The sequence below is a fragment of the Triticum urartu genome, chromosome 1 (genome assembly GCF_003073215.2).
Source record: "Triticum urartu cultivar G1812 chromosome 1, Tu2.1, whole genome shotgun sequence".
Taxonomy (NCBI): domain Eukaryota; kingdom Viridiplantae; phylum Streptophyta; class Magnoliopsida; order Poales; family Poaceae; genus Triticum; species Triticum urartu.
Genome location: NC_053022.1, coordinates 18,043,322 through 18,057,589, shown reverse-complemented (window position 1 = coordinate 18,057,589; position 14,268 = coordinate 18,043,322). Strand labels below are relative to the sequence as shown.

General features: G+C 38.3%; 1 protein-coding gene across 1 annotated transcript; it reads right to left on the bottom strand.

Moving 5' to 3' along the window:
• Positions 1–649: 649 nt before the first annotated feature.
• Positions 650–12,180, bottom strand: LOC125540911 (ankyrin repeat-containing protein ITN1-like). Its single transcript, XM_048704465.1, has 4 exons — positions 12,042–12,180; positions 2,969–3,955; positions 1,795–2,327; positions 650–1,598 (listed from the first exon to the last, which is right to left on the bottom strand). Exons 2-4 carry the CDS (start codon positions 3,939–3,941, stop codon positions 879–881), a joined length of 2,226 nt encoding a protein of 741 aa, XP_048560422.1. The 5' UTR covers positions 3,942–3,955; positions 12,042–12,180; the 3' UTR covers positions 650–878.
• Between the last annotated feature and the right edge of the window lie 2,088 nt (positions 12,181–14,268).

The window sequence follows — 14,268 nt, the reverse complement described above, 5'->3', positions numbered from 1 at the left end:
CTGAAATTGTTCCCAATTCATTGAGTCAAGTTGGCTGACCTACCTAACAGGCATATAGCTGTAGTTGATGTGTCTTGGGGTAAGAAATACTGTCAATAACCAGCAGTACCAGCTGTCTTGGGGTACGAATCTTGTGACAAGAAACATGGCCGAAGAAAACAAGAACATAGGTAAATGAAAATGTGAACAGGGGATATGAATTCTTCACAAGAGGAAGCAGAGGCTTCTATGCTGGGCCTGACTAGTGAACAGTCCTGACCCAAAGGTCGGGCCGTAGAGGCTTCTATGCTCGGCCAGATATGTGTGTGCACCCGCTCTATTGTGGTCTCCGGTGCATTTTGCCGTAAAGCTCACAACTTCAGGTTGATCGAATCAGAAAAAAAACGATGACTATTTATGGTTTTCTTCACAACCATAACTCAGTAACTGCATACAACACGACCCATACTACTCAGCTGTGACATATAGTTAGTTACATACTGCTAATTAGTCATATCCACATTCTATTTTCCTGTAACCCCAAGCACCAACTCGAGTTAAATATTCAACATCATAAAATCAGCCTAATTAACTGGTTGGATAACGTAGTCGTGACATGATACCACACCGTGCAAATTCAACCGTCCATTATTTGGGTCAACAGCACAACCATTCGGAATAAAGTCTTAGGAAAAATATGGCAAACCTTGTTTATATTTATTACAAGCACAAGTACTCCGAAGACATAAAGTTACAAGCCAAGAACAACACACAACAAAACTTCCATAACATGGGTTATTTTGAGAGCAAACATATGCTTAAAAATGATTAGTCACAAGCTTGATAGACTCACTTCGTTTAGCTTCAACGGCAGATCAAATATTTAAGGCTTCTTGACATCAGAGGTGGTTTCGGATCTTCTGTGCAACTGCGGCCCAGCCGAAGATAACTGTGAAGGGCCATAACTCCAAGAGAATCCGCTTAGCCATCATCATTGCTAACCACTTTAATGCCCAAATTATCCCCATTCTAAGGTATAATGATCGTGCAAGAATTATGACCTTTAGTAAAAATTCAGAATTTCTATATAGCACCGCGAGAGGACTAAGCACACGAATCACCATGGCAGTAGCATGAGCAACCGGAGCTAGCAGCATATACACGCCCATTGCAAAAGCAACAGATAAGCTTGTAAGCGAACTTGACATGAAAAACACGGATGCATATAAGTTGATTTGGCGGCTCTTCATGTTAACCATAGATGTTCCAGAGAACATGAGACCAACTGTAGCTATTATGGAGCAAATAAAAGCTAGTGCATTTGCCATCATGAATGCATCAAATGCATACCTCCCAGCCAGTGTTGGGGTGCCTCGATTTGTATGATCATCCGCTATGAAACCTCCCGGGACAGCGAATGTTGCACCGAATGCCACCGTTGCTATTAAAACTGAACCAATCCCTAGTATTTGGCTTGAATCTTTCACCTTCTCTGCTTCTTTGACCTTGTCCCCTGGTGTTAAGTGGCGACTATACTTCTCTTCAAACTGATCCCAGCGAAGGCCATTATGATTGGTACCAAACAATGCAAGTGTTGCATATATCCGCTTTTCATTGTTCTGAACCAAGAAATGTAGATATGAGCACCACATGGATATAAGAGCCATATTTTTTTTTCTGGAAGACAAGCCTTGAAAAATAGTAAACGCTACTCCCTTTGATCCATATTACTTGTCGCTCAAACGGATGGATCTAACATCTAGATACATTTGTTTGAGCGACAACTAATATGGATCGGAGAGAGTAGTATATTACCCAGTGATAATACATTCCGCGAGGAAGACAATTCCTGGATAGATCAATGGGTGTCTCCTCCTTGTTGTTTGTCAAAGTTAAATGTACTTCCTTATTCCCGTACAAAGAACAAAATATTTGAAGCATCGGAGCTTTGATGGCTAAATGCAGTGCAGTATTCCCATCATTGTCTTGCATATTCAAAATCCAAGCTAAAGAAGGAGTTTGGCAAATAAAGGAGACTATGTTCAATTTTCTTTTCTCAACAGCAACATGTAGGAATGTCCGTCCTTGAGAAGTGCGCAATCTGGCACTACTGGGAAACTTCTCAAGTATAATTTGTAGGACATTTTTCGCGCCCGCTGAGGCAGCAATGTGTACCGGGAACAAACCTGTGTTGTCTGCCTTATACACTGGTGCTGGGTTAGCTTCAAATAATTGTGTAAAACTAATGGAATTCTTGAAAGATGAGGCCAAATGAAGAGGTGTGCTCCCATCTCTGTCCCCATGTGTAGTAAGGCTATTATTCCACTTCAATACAAGTTTTGTGATCCCTGAAAATGTAACTTTTAGCCTGTTAGTATAAGCTAAGTGAAGTAACAGGAAGGCATGTGATTATGGACGAGAAAAGAGTTCAAGACATTCACTATTTTCCCATATATATAGGACCTGACGACAGGTTCCACAATCAAGTGGTGTTGGAAATAAAAAATGATAGGACCTGTCGCCAGACATTCACCAATTAAGGTTACCAAAATAAAAACTTGGTTGATGAAATAAAATTTGAGACAAAGAAAACTTAAAAGGGGCATGTGGTTATATTTGCCTATAGGATATTAGCCGACTAGATAGTTGTGTCTCTCTTCTGTTCTACATGAATAGCAAAAGTTTTTGAAATTTCCTTGTCCATCACAAAATGGATGCAAGAGTGTTGTTAGAATTGCGACATTTGATTGTGCTATTCTATGGCTTACGATCCAATTAATTGGACATATTCTAAGATTCTAGTGAGTAGAATTTATGGTAATAGGATTCTAAAATTATGGTTCTATGATTTATGATCTTACCTCATTAGTTCAGATCCATTCAGGACCGCGTTTCTGACTACCTTGGTGAATGTAAAAGGTTGAAAGAATGTATGCATCTATTTTGGTTGTAAGTCGGAGTGCTTAAGTTCGAGAATGGGAAATGGTACCTGTGCCTCGAAAAGTCGCAGCATGCAACGCATTTTTCCCACGTGGTCCACAGTACGAGAGATTGCCATGGGTCTTGTTGTGTAGTGTATGTGCAATGATGTCCCTTTCCAGTAAAATTGCCAGGTATAATGGTGAGGTGCCTTTTTCAGGATAATTAGCTAGATTGGGATCAGTCTTCAGTAGATGCTCCACAATATCCTTATTTCCAATGCGGACTGCGTCATGCAGGGCCGTCTCCTTGATCTTATTCTCCCTTCTCAATAGTTTGTGCAGTCTGCCGCGACTTCTAGCTAGTTCAGTGAGACGACAGAGCATTTGGGAGTGACCAGCTTTGGCAGCACAATGCAAGGGTGTGTCACCCACTTGATTTACCACAAGTAGGAGGCCATTATCCCTCCTGTGGATGATGCTAGCACAATCCAAGAATTCCGCGCTGTCCCCGTGGCTGGCAACCACATGTAGTGCGGTGTCCCCCTCGACGGTGACACCATTAAGAAGCGGAGCTGCAGCTGGCAAAGCACGCGCATCAACGCCATCTTCTGCATTGTGGGAAGTTGTAGTGTGCAAAGCAGCCTGATCAACACCATCTTCTATGTCCTCAGAAGTACAAGCTGCTAACAGCAAAACAGGATGATCAACACCACCTTCTACATCATTTGAAGCTGGCAACAACATCAGTGTTCTTCTATGGCTGCTCCCGGGGATATATCCCACTAGCTTGTCAAGAAATACTTGAGTAGGCATCAACATCGGTGGCTCTTGTTTGTCTTCCCTTTCAAAAAGGAAATGTAGTGCTGCCGAGGAGCCGAGGCACGCCGATGCAAGCAGCAGGGGATTTATGAATGTCGGTGTTGTATCCCCACCCTTTGGGGATTCCTTGATCTCGATCGTCTTCAACGGTTGGTCAATGCCATGACCTACCGCCGGAGAATCTGGCGAGCTAGGAGGTGCAACACCGGTGCTCGACGCCATCACCCCTGCACTTCCTGTACAAGCTAGTTAGTTGGTTCCTCCACATAACACCGGGAGTAAGAAATATACTCTTGAGAAAATGCTTTAAAACAAGATCTTAATTGGTTCCTATCATTGGCAAGTTGCCTAATTTTTTCCGCGCTAGCAATTTTTTCGTATAGGCAAGCAAAAAACATTAACTATGAGGAAAATAGATTATATGTTGGTTAAAGTTATTCTAAGGTAAAATCAATTAAGGGCATTAATATTCGTGTAAAATAACAAAGAAAATGAAGAAATATAACTTAAAACAAATGTTGAGAAAAACTTAAAAAAAGATGATAAAAGTAAATACAGAAACTGCAACAATAATATTAACAATGAACACAAAGAAGGCAAAAGAACTAGGTTAGCCCATATTAAAATATGCATACAGATTGCATACGATTTGGAATTAATGTTCAACCAATAGCAGTGTAACTTTTGGACAACAATATGATTTGTGTGTATATATACATCTATATTATGCTTGGTATTCAAATAGCATAACAACAGCGTTGGAGATTAATTGTCTTGACACGTTGACACAGACAAAAAGAAGAACACATGACTGAAAAGAAAAAATGATCTTGCAATTGTGAAATAGCAAACTCTTATTCAACTAAACCACCAACTAACTAGTAAGACAGTATATGGGCATAAGAAGTCGAAAATAAAAAATATATACTCGTGCTAAGTAAACTAATCAAACTCGCTATCTCTCACCTCCTCCGTGGCTGTTTGTAATGCATATATATGTATTGAGAGACTTGTGAAAGATGGAGGAGGGGTGGAGGGCCCTGGTTACGATGATGGTGAGGCGATGAAGAGGAAGCGATAAAGCAAGGAAAGAAAGAAATTCCTTCCAACATCCATTCGTACGGGCAGCGGCTGAGCCTCGTACTCTTAAAAGTTGTAAACATCCTATCAGATGGTTTGAGTTTTCTACATGCAGAGCAAATAACAAACAACTCAACTGAGATTAGAAGATATGCACTGCATTTTTGACAAAGTATACAAAATTATGACAGAGTCGGCTGTATTTTTTGACAGAGTATCCACATTTCTAACATAATGTAATATAATTTTGGACGGAATTTATTGCATTTTGGACCAAGCATACTACATTTTTTAAATTATATTCTTCAATTTGTGACTGCTCTATTGTTCTATTAGAGCATTATATTATGATGCACTTTGTTGTGACAGACTCTATTACACTAGGATATAAGATGCACATTCTTGTGTAATGCATTTTTTTTGTTCTTATCTACACCACACTAGGATATATAGTGGTCTACTTTGGTTTTTGGTAATCCACTAACTAACTTCATATTGTGTAACAAGTTACCATGCTGATAAGTACCATACCACCATGATGGTAACTATTATTTGATAGTCTTGTAAGTACATAACAACACACTGGTGGTAACTAATATTAAAGACTGCACTTAAGCATTACCATGTTCATAAATTTACAGTAAATACGTCATAACTATGAAGAAAATGAGCACACCAACATGGTGATAACTAATACTAACGCGTATGTCGACAACATCGACACTACGGTGGTGACTTTTTGTTTATTAAACTAGTGACACAAGCTAGTGGTGTATATGTTGTAGCACCCCCTATAACTTAGTGTTCACATACACACAACAACCATGCAGTCTCCACGATTGATGCACCTGGAACCAACACTCTATAAACATTATTCCAAAAAATATTAAAATGCAAAAAATTGCTTCGAAAAGTCAAATTATTTACATGCATCTTATTTGGTGCTCATTTTCTTCTATAAAATCTTAATGTGGTCTAAAAATATTAAAGCTTGAATCAAGGTCATGTTATCACCTTATGAGATCGTGTTTAAAATTTCACACAATTTTACGAGAGTTGGATTGCATTGATTTGTAACTCATGCATGACCCAAAAAATATCATAGCATCCAAAGCCTGTCTATGAAGTTTAAACTCCAAGAAACATTTTCTTCATCATTTACACTTGGGATTTAAACTACAACTTGATTTGACACTAGTATACACTAATATACATTCATGCGAAAATCCGCATCTGAGCCCGGGCTCAGATGCATGTGTGTTCCATCTTTCACACACCAAGATAATGGTGCATGTGCAGTACCTTGCAAAATATTTATCTAAAATTCTACAAACTTTTTATGCATGGAACATACTACAATGCAATATTAATGTCAAATTTATGTATTTTTTATGAACCAATTTTCTTTTATATTGGCATCAAATACACTTCCAGTAATTAATGGATATAATTGAAATGTGTACTTCAAGTATCTTACAAATTCGTTTAACTGAAAGGGAAATTGATATTTTTGCTCCTACCCAGAAAAATATAAAGACAAAAAAAGTTTGCTTGGGGAAATCCAAAATCTACTTGCATCTTATTGGCCTGTCATTTTTATAAAATCTGAATTTGGTCTAAAATGTATGAAAATCAACATGTGGTCATGTTATGACATCATGAAACTGTATCTAAAATTTTAGCCATTTTACAAAGCCAGGATTGTGCATTAATTTGTAACTTGTGCTTCTATCATGAAGCATCATAATAAAATTTTATCTAAAATGCTCCAAACTTTCTCTAAGTAGAACATAGTACATTATGTTCCTCATATAGAAATAAGTCGTTTGTCAATTCATTTTCTATTATTTAGGCATCAAATGAATTTCTAGCTATAAAGTATAAACATTGATATAGTTCCAATTTCAATTACATGTATCTAAATGGAAACAAAATTCACATTTGATTTATTCTACGACCTTATAGCTCATATCTTAAAAATATATAAAAATACAAATGGTTGTTAGGATAATTAAATCCCAATTTAAAATATATATTTAAGTTATATCTTCAATTACACTTTTTTGTTAACAAATTATTAAATCCTACTTTTAATATGCATGAAATCACCTTGAATAGATAGATGGATGCATTATCAATGTTCCTCTACATTGTTCATATTTTTGTGAGTTTGTACAAATTATATGTTATCTTTCACAACACTATGTTGGTTTTAATTTTTTCATGAAAAAGATAAAAAGAAAAAAGAAAAAAAATGTGTTTACTAGGCTGGCCTCAGTTTCCTTATTGGGTCATGATCTGGTTTCCGTGGTAATAAAATAATATATGACGGTTTGTAATAATGTGATGGTTTCCTGATTGCGCACGACTATTTATGTCTCACCTGGACCGATTCCTATTAAGAACCACCTACGATCGATCAAATCGGTTCTTTTTTTTTTCTGTTTCGTTTTCTCATGGTTTTCCTTTGGGGTTTCATTATTTTTTTCACCGGCTTCCTTCGGTTTTTATTTACAGTTTTTTGTCGATTTTTCCTTCATTATACTTAGTTCTCTTTTTTCCCCTTTCTTGGGTTTCTTCGTATTCTTTGTCTGTTTTATCAGTTTTTTCTTTGTTTGTTTTTATCAGTTTTATTCTTTTCAACATATGTCTACTTTTTATTAGTACATAATGTACATTTTTAGTGCACAATTGAAGCATTTTTATACACGTTCGACATTTTAATAATACATGATGAACATTTAAAAAAATATACATGTTTTCTGAACACTTCTTTCAATACACAGTAAGATGTTCATAATAAATTTGTACATTTTTATTGGCACTAATTTTTTTCAAACTACATGAACATTTTTTTACATTGTACAAACAATTTTTAAAATCTTGACAAACATTTTTCTAACACGTGAATATTGCTTTAAAATGAAACGTGATTTTTTTAATGGAAATAACATTGTTAAACTTCCTGAACATTATTTTACATTGTATAAACATTTTTAAAATGTCACAAATGTTTTGCTTGAATCGCAGGATTTTACTTTAATGTGTCATGTACATGTTTCGAATCATATGAAACAGTTTTTAACAGTATGCAAACATTTTATATTTTATACATTTTAAGTTGAAATTTTCGCGAACACATTTTAGAATTCATGGACAATTTTTGAAATGTAAAGTATATTTCTTGAATGTATGAATCATTTCTTTGTATTATGTGAATATTTTTCTTACATTGTATAAACAATAACGTGATGTACATTTTTTAAATGCGCGAAATGTTTTAAATGTCACAATAATTATTCAGGTACATGATTAAAAAATTATATACATGTTTAAGATTTTCAAATGAATGATTAAATTTTTGAATTTTTTTATTTTAAGTTGTTTTCATTAAAAATATATTTAGACTACTTAGAAATATAAAGAATTGTGAATAGGTGAAGCGAAAAACCATCACAAAAATGTGAAGTAAAAAAGAAAGGGTGACGTCAGAGTGAAGTCAGCATGACGCGACCATGTGGTTACTGGACGGTCCAGCAACGGCTCCCTATAGGCAACCCTGCGCTAAGAGTCTCTGCGGGCGCCACATAGCCGCGCGGGACCTCCTATTTGGTGCATGAGGCGCGCCCAGTCGTGCGGCAGCACGCACCCCCGCTCGCCCTTTTGGGCCGGCCAATGCGCAGGGCGGGGCGCCTCCTGTTTTATTTGTTTTCGTTTTTTACTTTTCCTTTTTTATTTCCTGTTTTTATTTTATTATATATTAAAATAATTCGTGATTGGTTCTAAAATTTGAAAAAATTGTTAATTGTTAATTTTCAAAACATTTTTTAATTCAAACATGTTTGTGATTCAAAAGAGTGCACATTTTTTAAGCGATGAACAAATTTCTAATTTTGATGAACATTTTTAAAATCCCGATGCATAAAATATGAATTCTTTGAAGATATTTTTATGAGTTTTTCCAATAATGATGAACATTATTTGGTATTCAATGAACAAATTTTAACTTTTGTGAACAAAATTTGTATTCTAGAACATGTTTTTGAAAACAATATATGAAATTTTTTAATTCGATGGACAAAATTTAAATGCAACAATTTTTTTGCGGATTTGAAAAGAAAGTGCACAAAAAAGGTGAAAAGGTAAAGAAGAAAAAAGAGAAAGAAAAAGAAAACATAAAATAAAAAATAAAAAAAGAAAGAAAAAGAAAAGAAAAATGGGCTGGCCCATACGACACCCGTGCTGTGAGGGGGGTACGCGCTACCTCGATCGCGAGCACCCTACGCTCTGTATAGGATTCCCGTGCCCCTTATTTGTGTTAGAATAAGCATCACCAGTTGGGCCTCGTGAGGACATTTTGATCTATGATGGAAATTCTAGAACCATGACAGATTTAAGCCATTCTATGAAGGTTTATGAGATCATCACTAGAAATCCTTCATGGATCACAACTTTTTGCAGTGTGATACCTTGGTGCATATACGATGGTAATTTCATAAATTGTCTAGTTGTAGTTTTTAAGGGCGAAAAACTCGATAGAACATATTTTTGTGTGATGTACTTTTGAAGCATTGTAGAATAACATTTTCAAATTTCTAGTTACAAGGATTAGTGATGAGGCCATCGTTTTTGTCACTTATACATCCATTGCAAACAACTACAATTTTTCCCGACTGCTTCATGTTTGTAAATTTTGTGTTGAATATTTTGCGTGTATGAGTTGTGCTACAGTTGACCTTATAATTAGCGAATGGTTAATTTTTGAGTCGAAGACGTGTAACTCAAGCCTATTATATAAAGGCACCGACATAAGCTGGTAGGCTAGATAGAGATCATGAGAGGGACAGTCCATTCACCTGTGGCAGGGGTGGTCAGACCTGACGTGGTGGGTGGTTGGATACCTGTCTGATGGCCTCGGTGGGCTTTGTGGACTGCACTATGCCATTTAGTACATAAAGAGGAGCATCCGTAGTCATATCCAAGGATGTAGATGTTTGGTGAACCTGGTTAGCAAATCTTGATGTCGTTGCCATTGCTTATGTGATTGCTAGTCCTCGACTGACTGTGATTGTAGCAATGTTCTATGTCCGAGTTGTGGCATTGGCCTTAATTACTTGCATGATCTATGTGGACGTGGAGGCCGGGAGGTTTACGATATGTCAGGCTGTTAGTGTAGAATGAACAACTAACTAGTAGATGGTCTTCAACGCAAGAAATAGATATCTCATTTTTGGCTTCTAGTTAACTATAAATACTAGCCTATATAGATGGGCATTAACCCTAACCCTCTATTAATACTATTAGTTACTCCATCCTTCCCACAATATAAGATCGTTTCTCAAGCTAACATAGGAGTAAAAATTTAACAAGAAACTTAAATGGTTAGGAATAAAACTGGAAGTTGGATCGCTATTACTAGTAGCTGAAAGAAAAATAATTTGCTTTGAAGAGGATTCATACCAAGCTCGCCTAGGCAACTGGGAGGCCCATTAACCAGCCAAGATTACTTGATGTACAGTTTTCAAAAACAAAGTATTTTTACCCTTTTTGACTGTGATACTGAGAAACAAAACTTCAGATTTCCTTCTTTTTCTAGTCCACTTTATCTTTCGCATCATGTTACTGACTATAGGCGGTGTCGCTAATGGAGAAGTAGCATATTGTCTTTGTACAAACATATTTTCACCGTTTTAATGTTTTTAATGGAAAAAGGTATTTTCAGATGTAAATTGAACTCTTGACATCATCAACATTATTTTATTGCTAATTTTATTGTCGAGACTGAGTATCTAAACAAATTTAGACACCCCAAAAATTATTGAAACATATGCCATCCCTTCTGTGTAAATAACATGATAATTAACCACTGCAGACCTGATAATTTGTGTACAAAGGTTGTGCTAACTTTCAAAAGCGGAAAAAATTATTGAAACATACCCCGGCAACTTCTATGTAAATAACATAGTGGTTTATGCATCGCAGACCTGACGACTTATATACAAACACCATGATAACTTTGATCCATGAAAAAAGGTTATTGAGACATACTCTAGTAACTTATGTGTAAATAGCACATGAATTTACGCATCGCAGATCTGATAACTTACGTATAAACACAACAGTAACTTTGACCTAGGAAAAAAAGTTGTTGGAACATGCCCCGTTAATTTGTGTATAAAATATGGTAATTTAGGCACTGCATGGCTGGTAACTTACGACCTTGCAACTTTTGAGCCAAAAAGTCGTCAAACCAACATAGGATCTAGTTTTGAAGGTCTGATTACGACAGATTTGATGGTGAAAACATATTTTGAATCGGGGCGTTGTTTTGAGCTACAAAACGTTTTGAATTTTGAAAATGAGAAGAATCTAATACGACATCAGTTTTTTTGTCTTCTAGTGCATGTAAATACCATGGTAAGTTATTGCACGCGTGATAACTTTGTGCAAAAAGAGTCGTCAGAATATATCAACATGAGATCCAGTTACAAAGATCTTGTCATGATAGATTTAGTGGTGAAAATGGTTTTTGAATCAAACTGAAGGTTCGAGATGTAAAACATTTTAAAACTTCAAAATAAGAAAGATTCTAGGATGGCAGCATCTCTTTTGTGTTTTTGCATGTATGTATGCACACGTCTAAGATGAGAAGTGCTCGCGAGAGAAAAAAAATGCATGCATGTAATTAGAGAGAGAGGTTGGCCGGACGTGGGAGGAAAATGAATTGTTGGAGTTGGATAGTTTCTCTAAAATCATACCATTGGCTATATATATCACACTTCATAATTTAATAGTAACATTTGAAGGGTCCAGCAAGATGACCGAAGGTAGCAGCAGTAGGAATCAATTTGTAACCCGAAAATCAAAATATATGAAAACTAAAATTTCTCCCAACACTCGCATGCTCCATTTAAAATAAAATTAATTATTTCAAAAAATTCTGATTTGTTTTGCGGATGTCCAGATGTCGACATGTGTCTATAACCCCTAAATGTTCCAAATGCAAATCGAACGTTTTAGGGGCTGCTGACACATATTTTTGCAAATATTCATGAAAATCCAGAAGTTTTTGAAACAATTAAATACAATTTATTAAACTTGGGTGCATGTATGTATACAAGTGGTGGGAGCACTACTAGGTATGGTCTCATGGCAGAATAATAGCACCGACGGTCCGCCTTCTCAAAGCGATGCAGGGGTGAAGCTTAAATTCATGGGGAGGAATTGAAATCGGTCTCTCACCTCGATCTGACGCGGCCGCTGGTTGATGAGTCCCCGGATCGATGGAGCCGACCGGCCACCAAACAACCAAGCCAAGCAGCTGCGCAGCGGCGGCGGGCGGGTGTAGTTAGGAAGGAGCAGTCGGCGGAGGCAACCGCCGAACCGCCCACCGGCCACCGGTTTTATATGCCGTCGCGGAGAAAGAGGGTGGAAGGACGTTGGCTTTCCTTCCTGTCTCGTGGTTGCTTTCATCGGGTGCCCAAGTATCAAACCGCGGGGTACCGTACTTACCACCCTCTGACGCAAAGCGAAAGCGACCAGCATAGATGCCAAGTTGAAGCACTTAGGGCGAGTTACAAACCTTTGTTTCCTTTGGGGCAGATCGTTTTCCTCCTGTCCCCGGCGCCCCCGCCAGGAAAGGCCAATCTTCCAGCGCGGTTCTTCGATGGCTCCCCTTCACCGGCAACCTTGGCCGTCGGCCATGAATGGGTCGCCGGATCTACATGTCTGGATCGTTTTTACTTCCTCGTAGTTTAGGTTTTTAGGCTGCTTATCGTCTTTGCTTCGGCGGCGACGATGACGGCGTTGAATAAAGATTTTTCGGATCCTTTCCTGACGAGGCCATCTGTCTTATGGTTGCGGATGAATTTGAAAATCAGTCTATTCAAGTAAGGATAGCGTGGCGGTCGCAACATCCTCGTGGTGGACCTATGTCCTCGAGCTCCGCCGTTGCGACGGCGTTTGCTCCAGCGTCGGCACGGAGCTTGGAATGTAGTCCAGGAGCAGACGCAGATTGTGGTCTGCATCGATGACATCTGGATGACAGAACAAGTGATGAGTTCGTGGTTCGTGGATGGCAGGTATGATTTCCTTCTGCGGCGTCTTAGTCGTGGTGGGATGCCAGATCTGGAGTTCGATGACGTGTCCGGAGTGTTGCCCCGGTCTGATTCGTTCAACGGTAAGAGCTTCACTTTTGGCGAGCCACCTTGGAGGTCCGCACAGCTGCATATCAGCGATGGAGCCACGTCGAGCTTGGGTGAGGAGGTGATTTTTCATTCTTTTCTTCAGTAGCTGCTGTTGTGGTGCCGAAGGCAGGTGATGGGCGTTGGTGTCAAGATCAGAGATGTTCTGTTACCTTTTCAGTTTTATCATGTCAGTCTTTATGTGACTTGTACTTTATCTTTATGATATGAATGAGACACGTATTACCATGCAAAGAAAGCACTTAGGGATCGTTTTATAGGCTGCATACAGCCAAACCAGGTCAGGGCGAGAAGAAAATGGGCCGTTTGGTTGCCTGCAGGCCGGCCTGGCTCGCATCTACACGGAAATTAAAGCACCCTAGATCCTGGTTCGATGGGAACGCTCGAATCGGCCGTTTTCCAGTGAGCCAGGCTGAGGGGGGCAGAAAACGAAGACGCGGCTGCTAACCCACAGGTATAGGGGATCACAATAGTTTTCGAGGGTAGAGTATTCAACCCAAATTTATAGATTCGACACAAGAGGAGCAAAAGAATATTTGAAAGTATTAGCAGCTGAGTTGTCAATTCAACCACACCTGGAGATTAATTATCTGCATCAAAGTGATCAGTAGTAAAGTAGTATGATAGTTTTGATATACGCGAGAAGAGCTATCACTTTGAGTGAGAGCGAAACTATGCAGTACAGGAGTTCGTATCCCTCTCTCGCATTAGTGTGAACCTAAACTAACTACTGGCTGTCGCTCGGAAACCGAAAACCGGTACACCTGGGCCTGACATTCCGGCCACTCGTCGTATACTCCTGGCGTAGCACTTCTTCGCCATCGATAATCTATACACCTGCATCATCACATGAGTCGATGATATGCAACATATATAGTTGAGCAACAGAAAGAGACAGACTTGGCAAAAATAGAAGCAACATATCATAAGCATAAGTAACAAAGTTCATCATACCCAAAATGCCCTAATTAGAGTGATATTCGCTAGTCGAAGAGGACGATTTAATTACATCACAAATAAAGTGTCATCGTGCATAATTCAAAGTTTCGTCATACAGATAGTATGGACTAAACGGACACATTGTCATATATGGACAATCATTCCATGTCGTGCCATCCATCCAAGTTAGGTAGATAGTCACCGAGCTTAGTGAAAGGCTTCAGGTCGAGGCGCTGAGCGGTTACGCGTGTTCGGACGCCTTCCCGCGACATTTGTCCTTCTTCATAGAACATCCTTGTTTTTCTGACGAACTCCTTCATGATGAT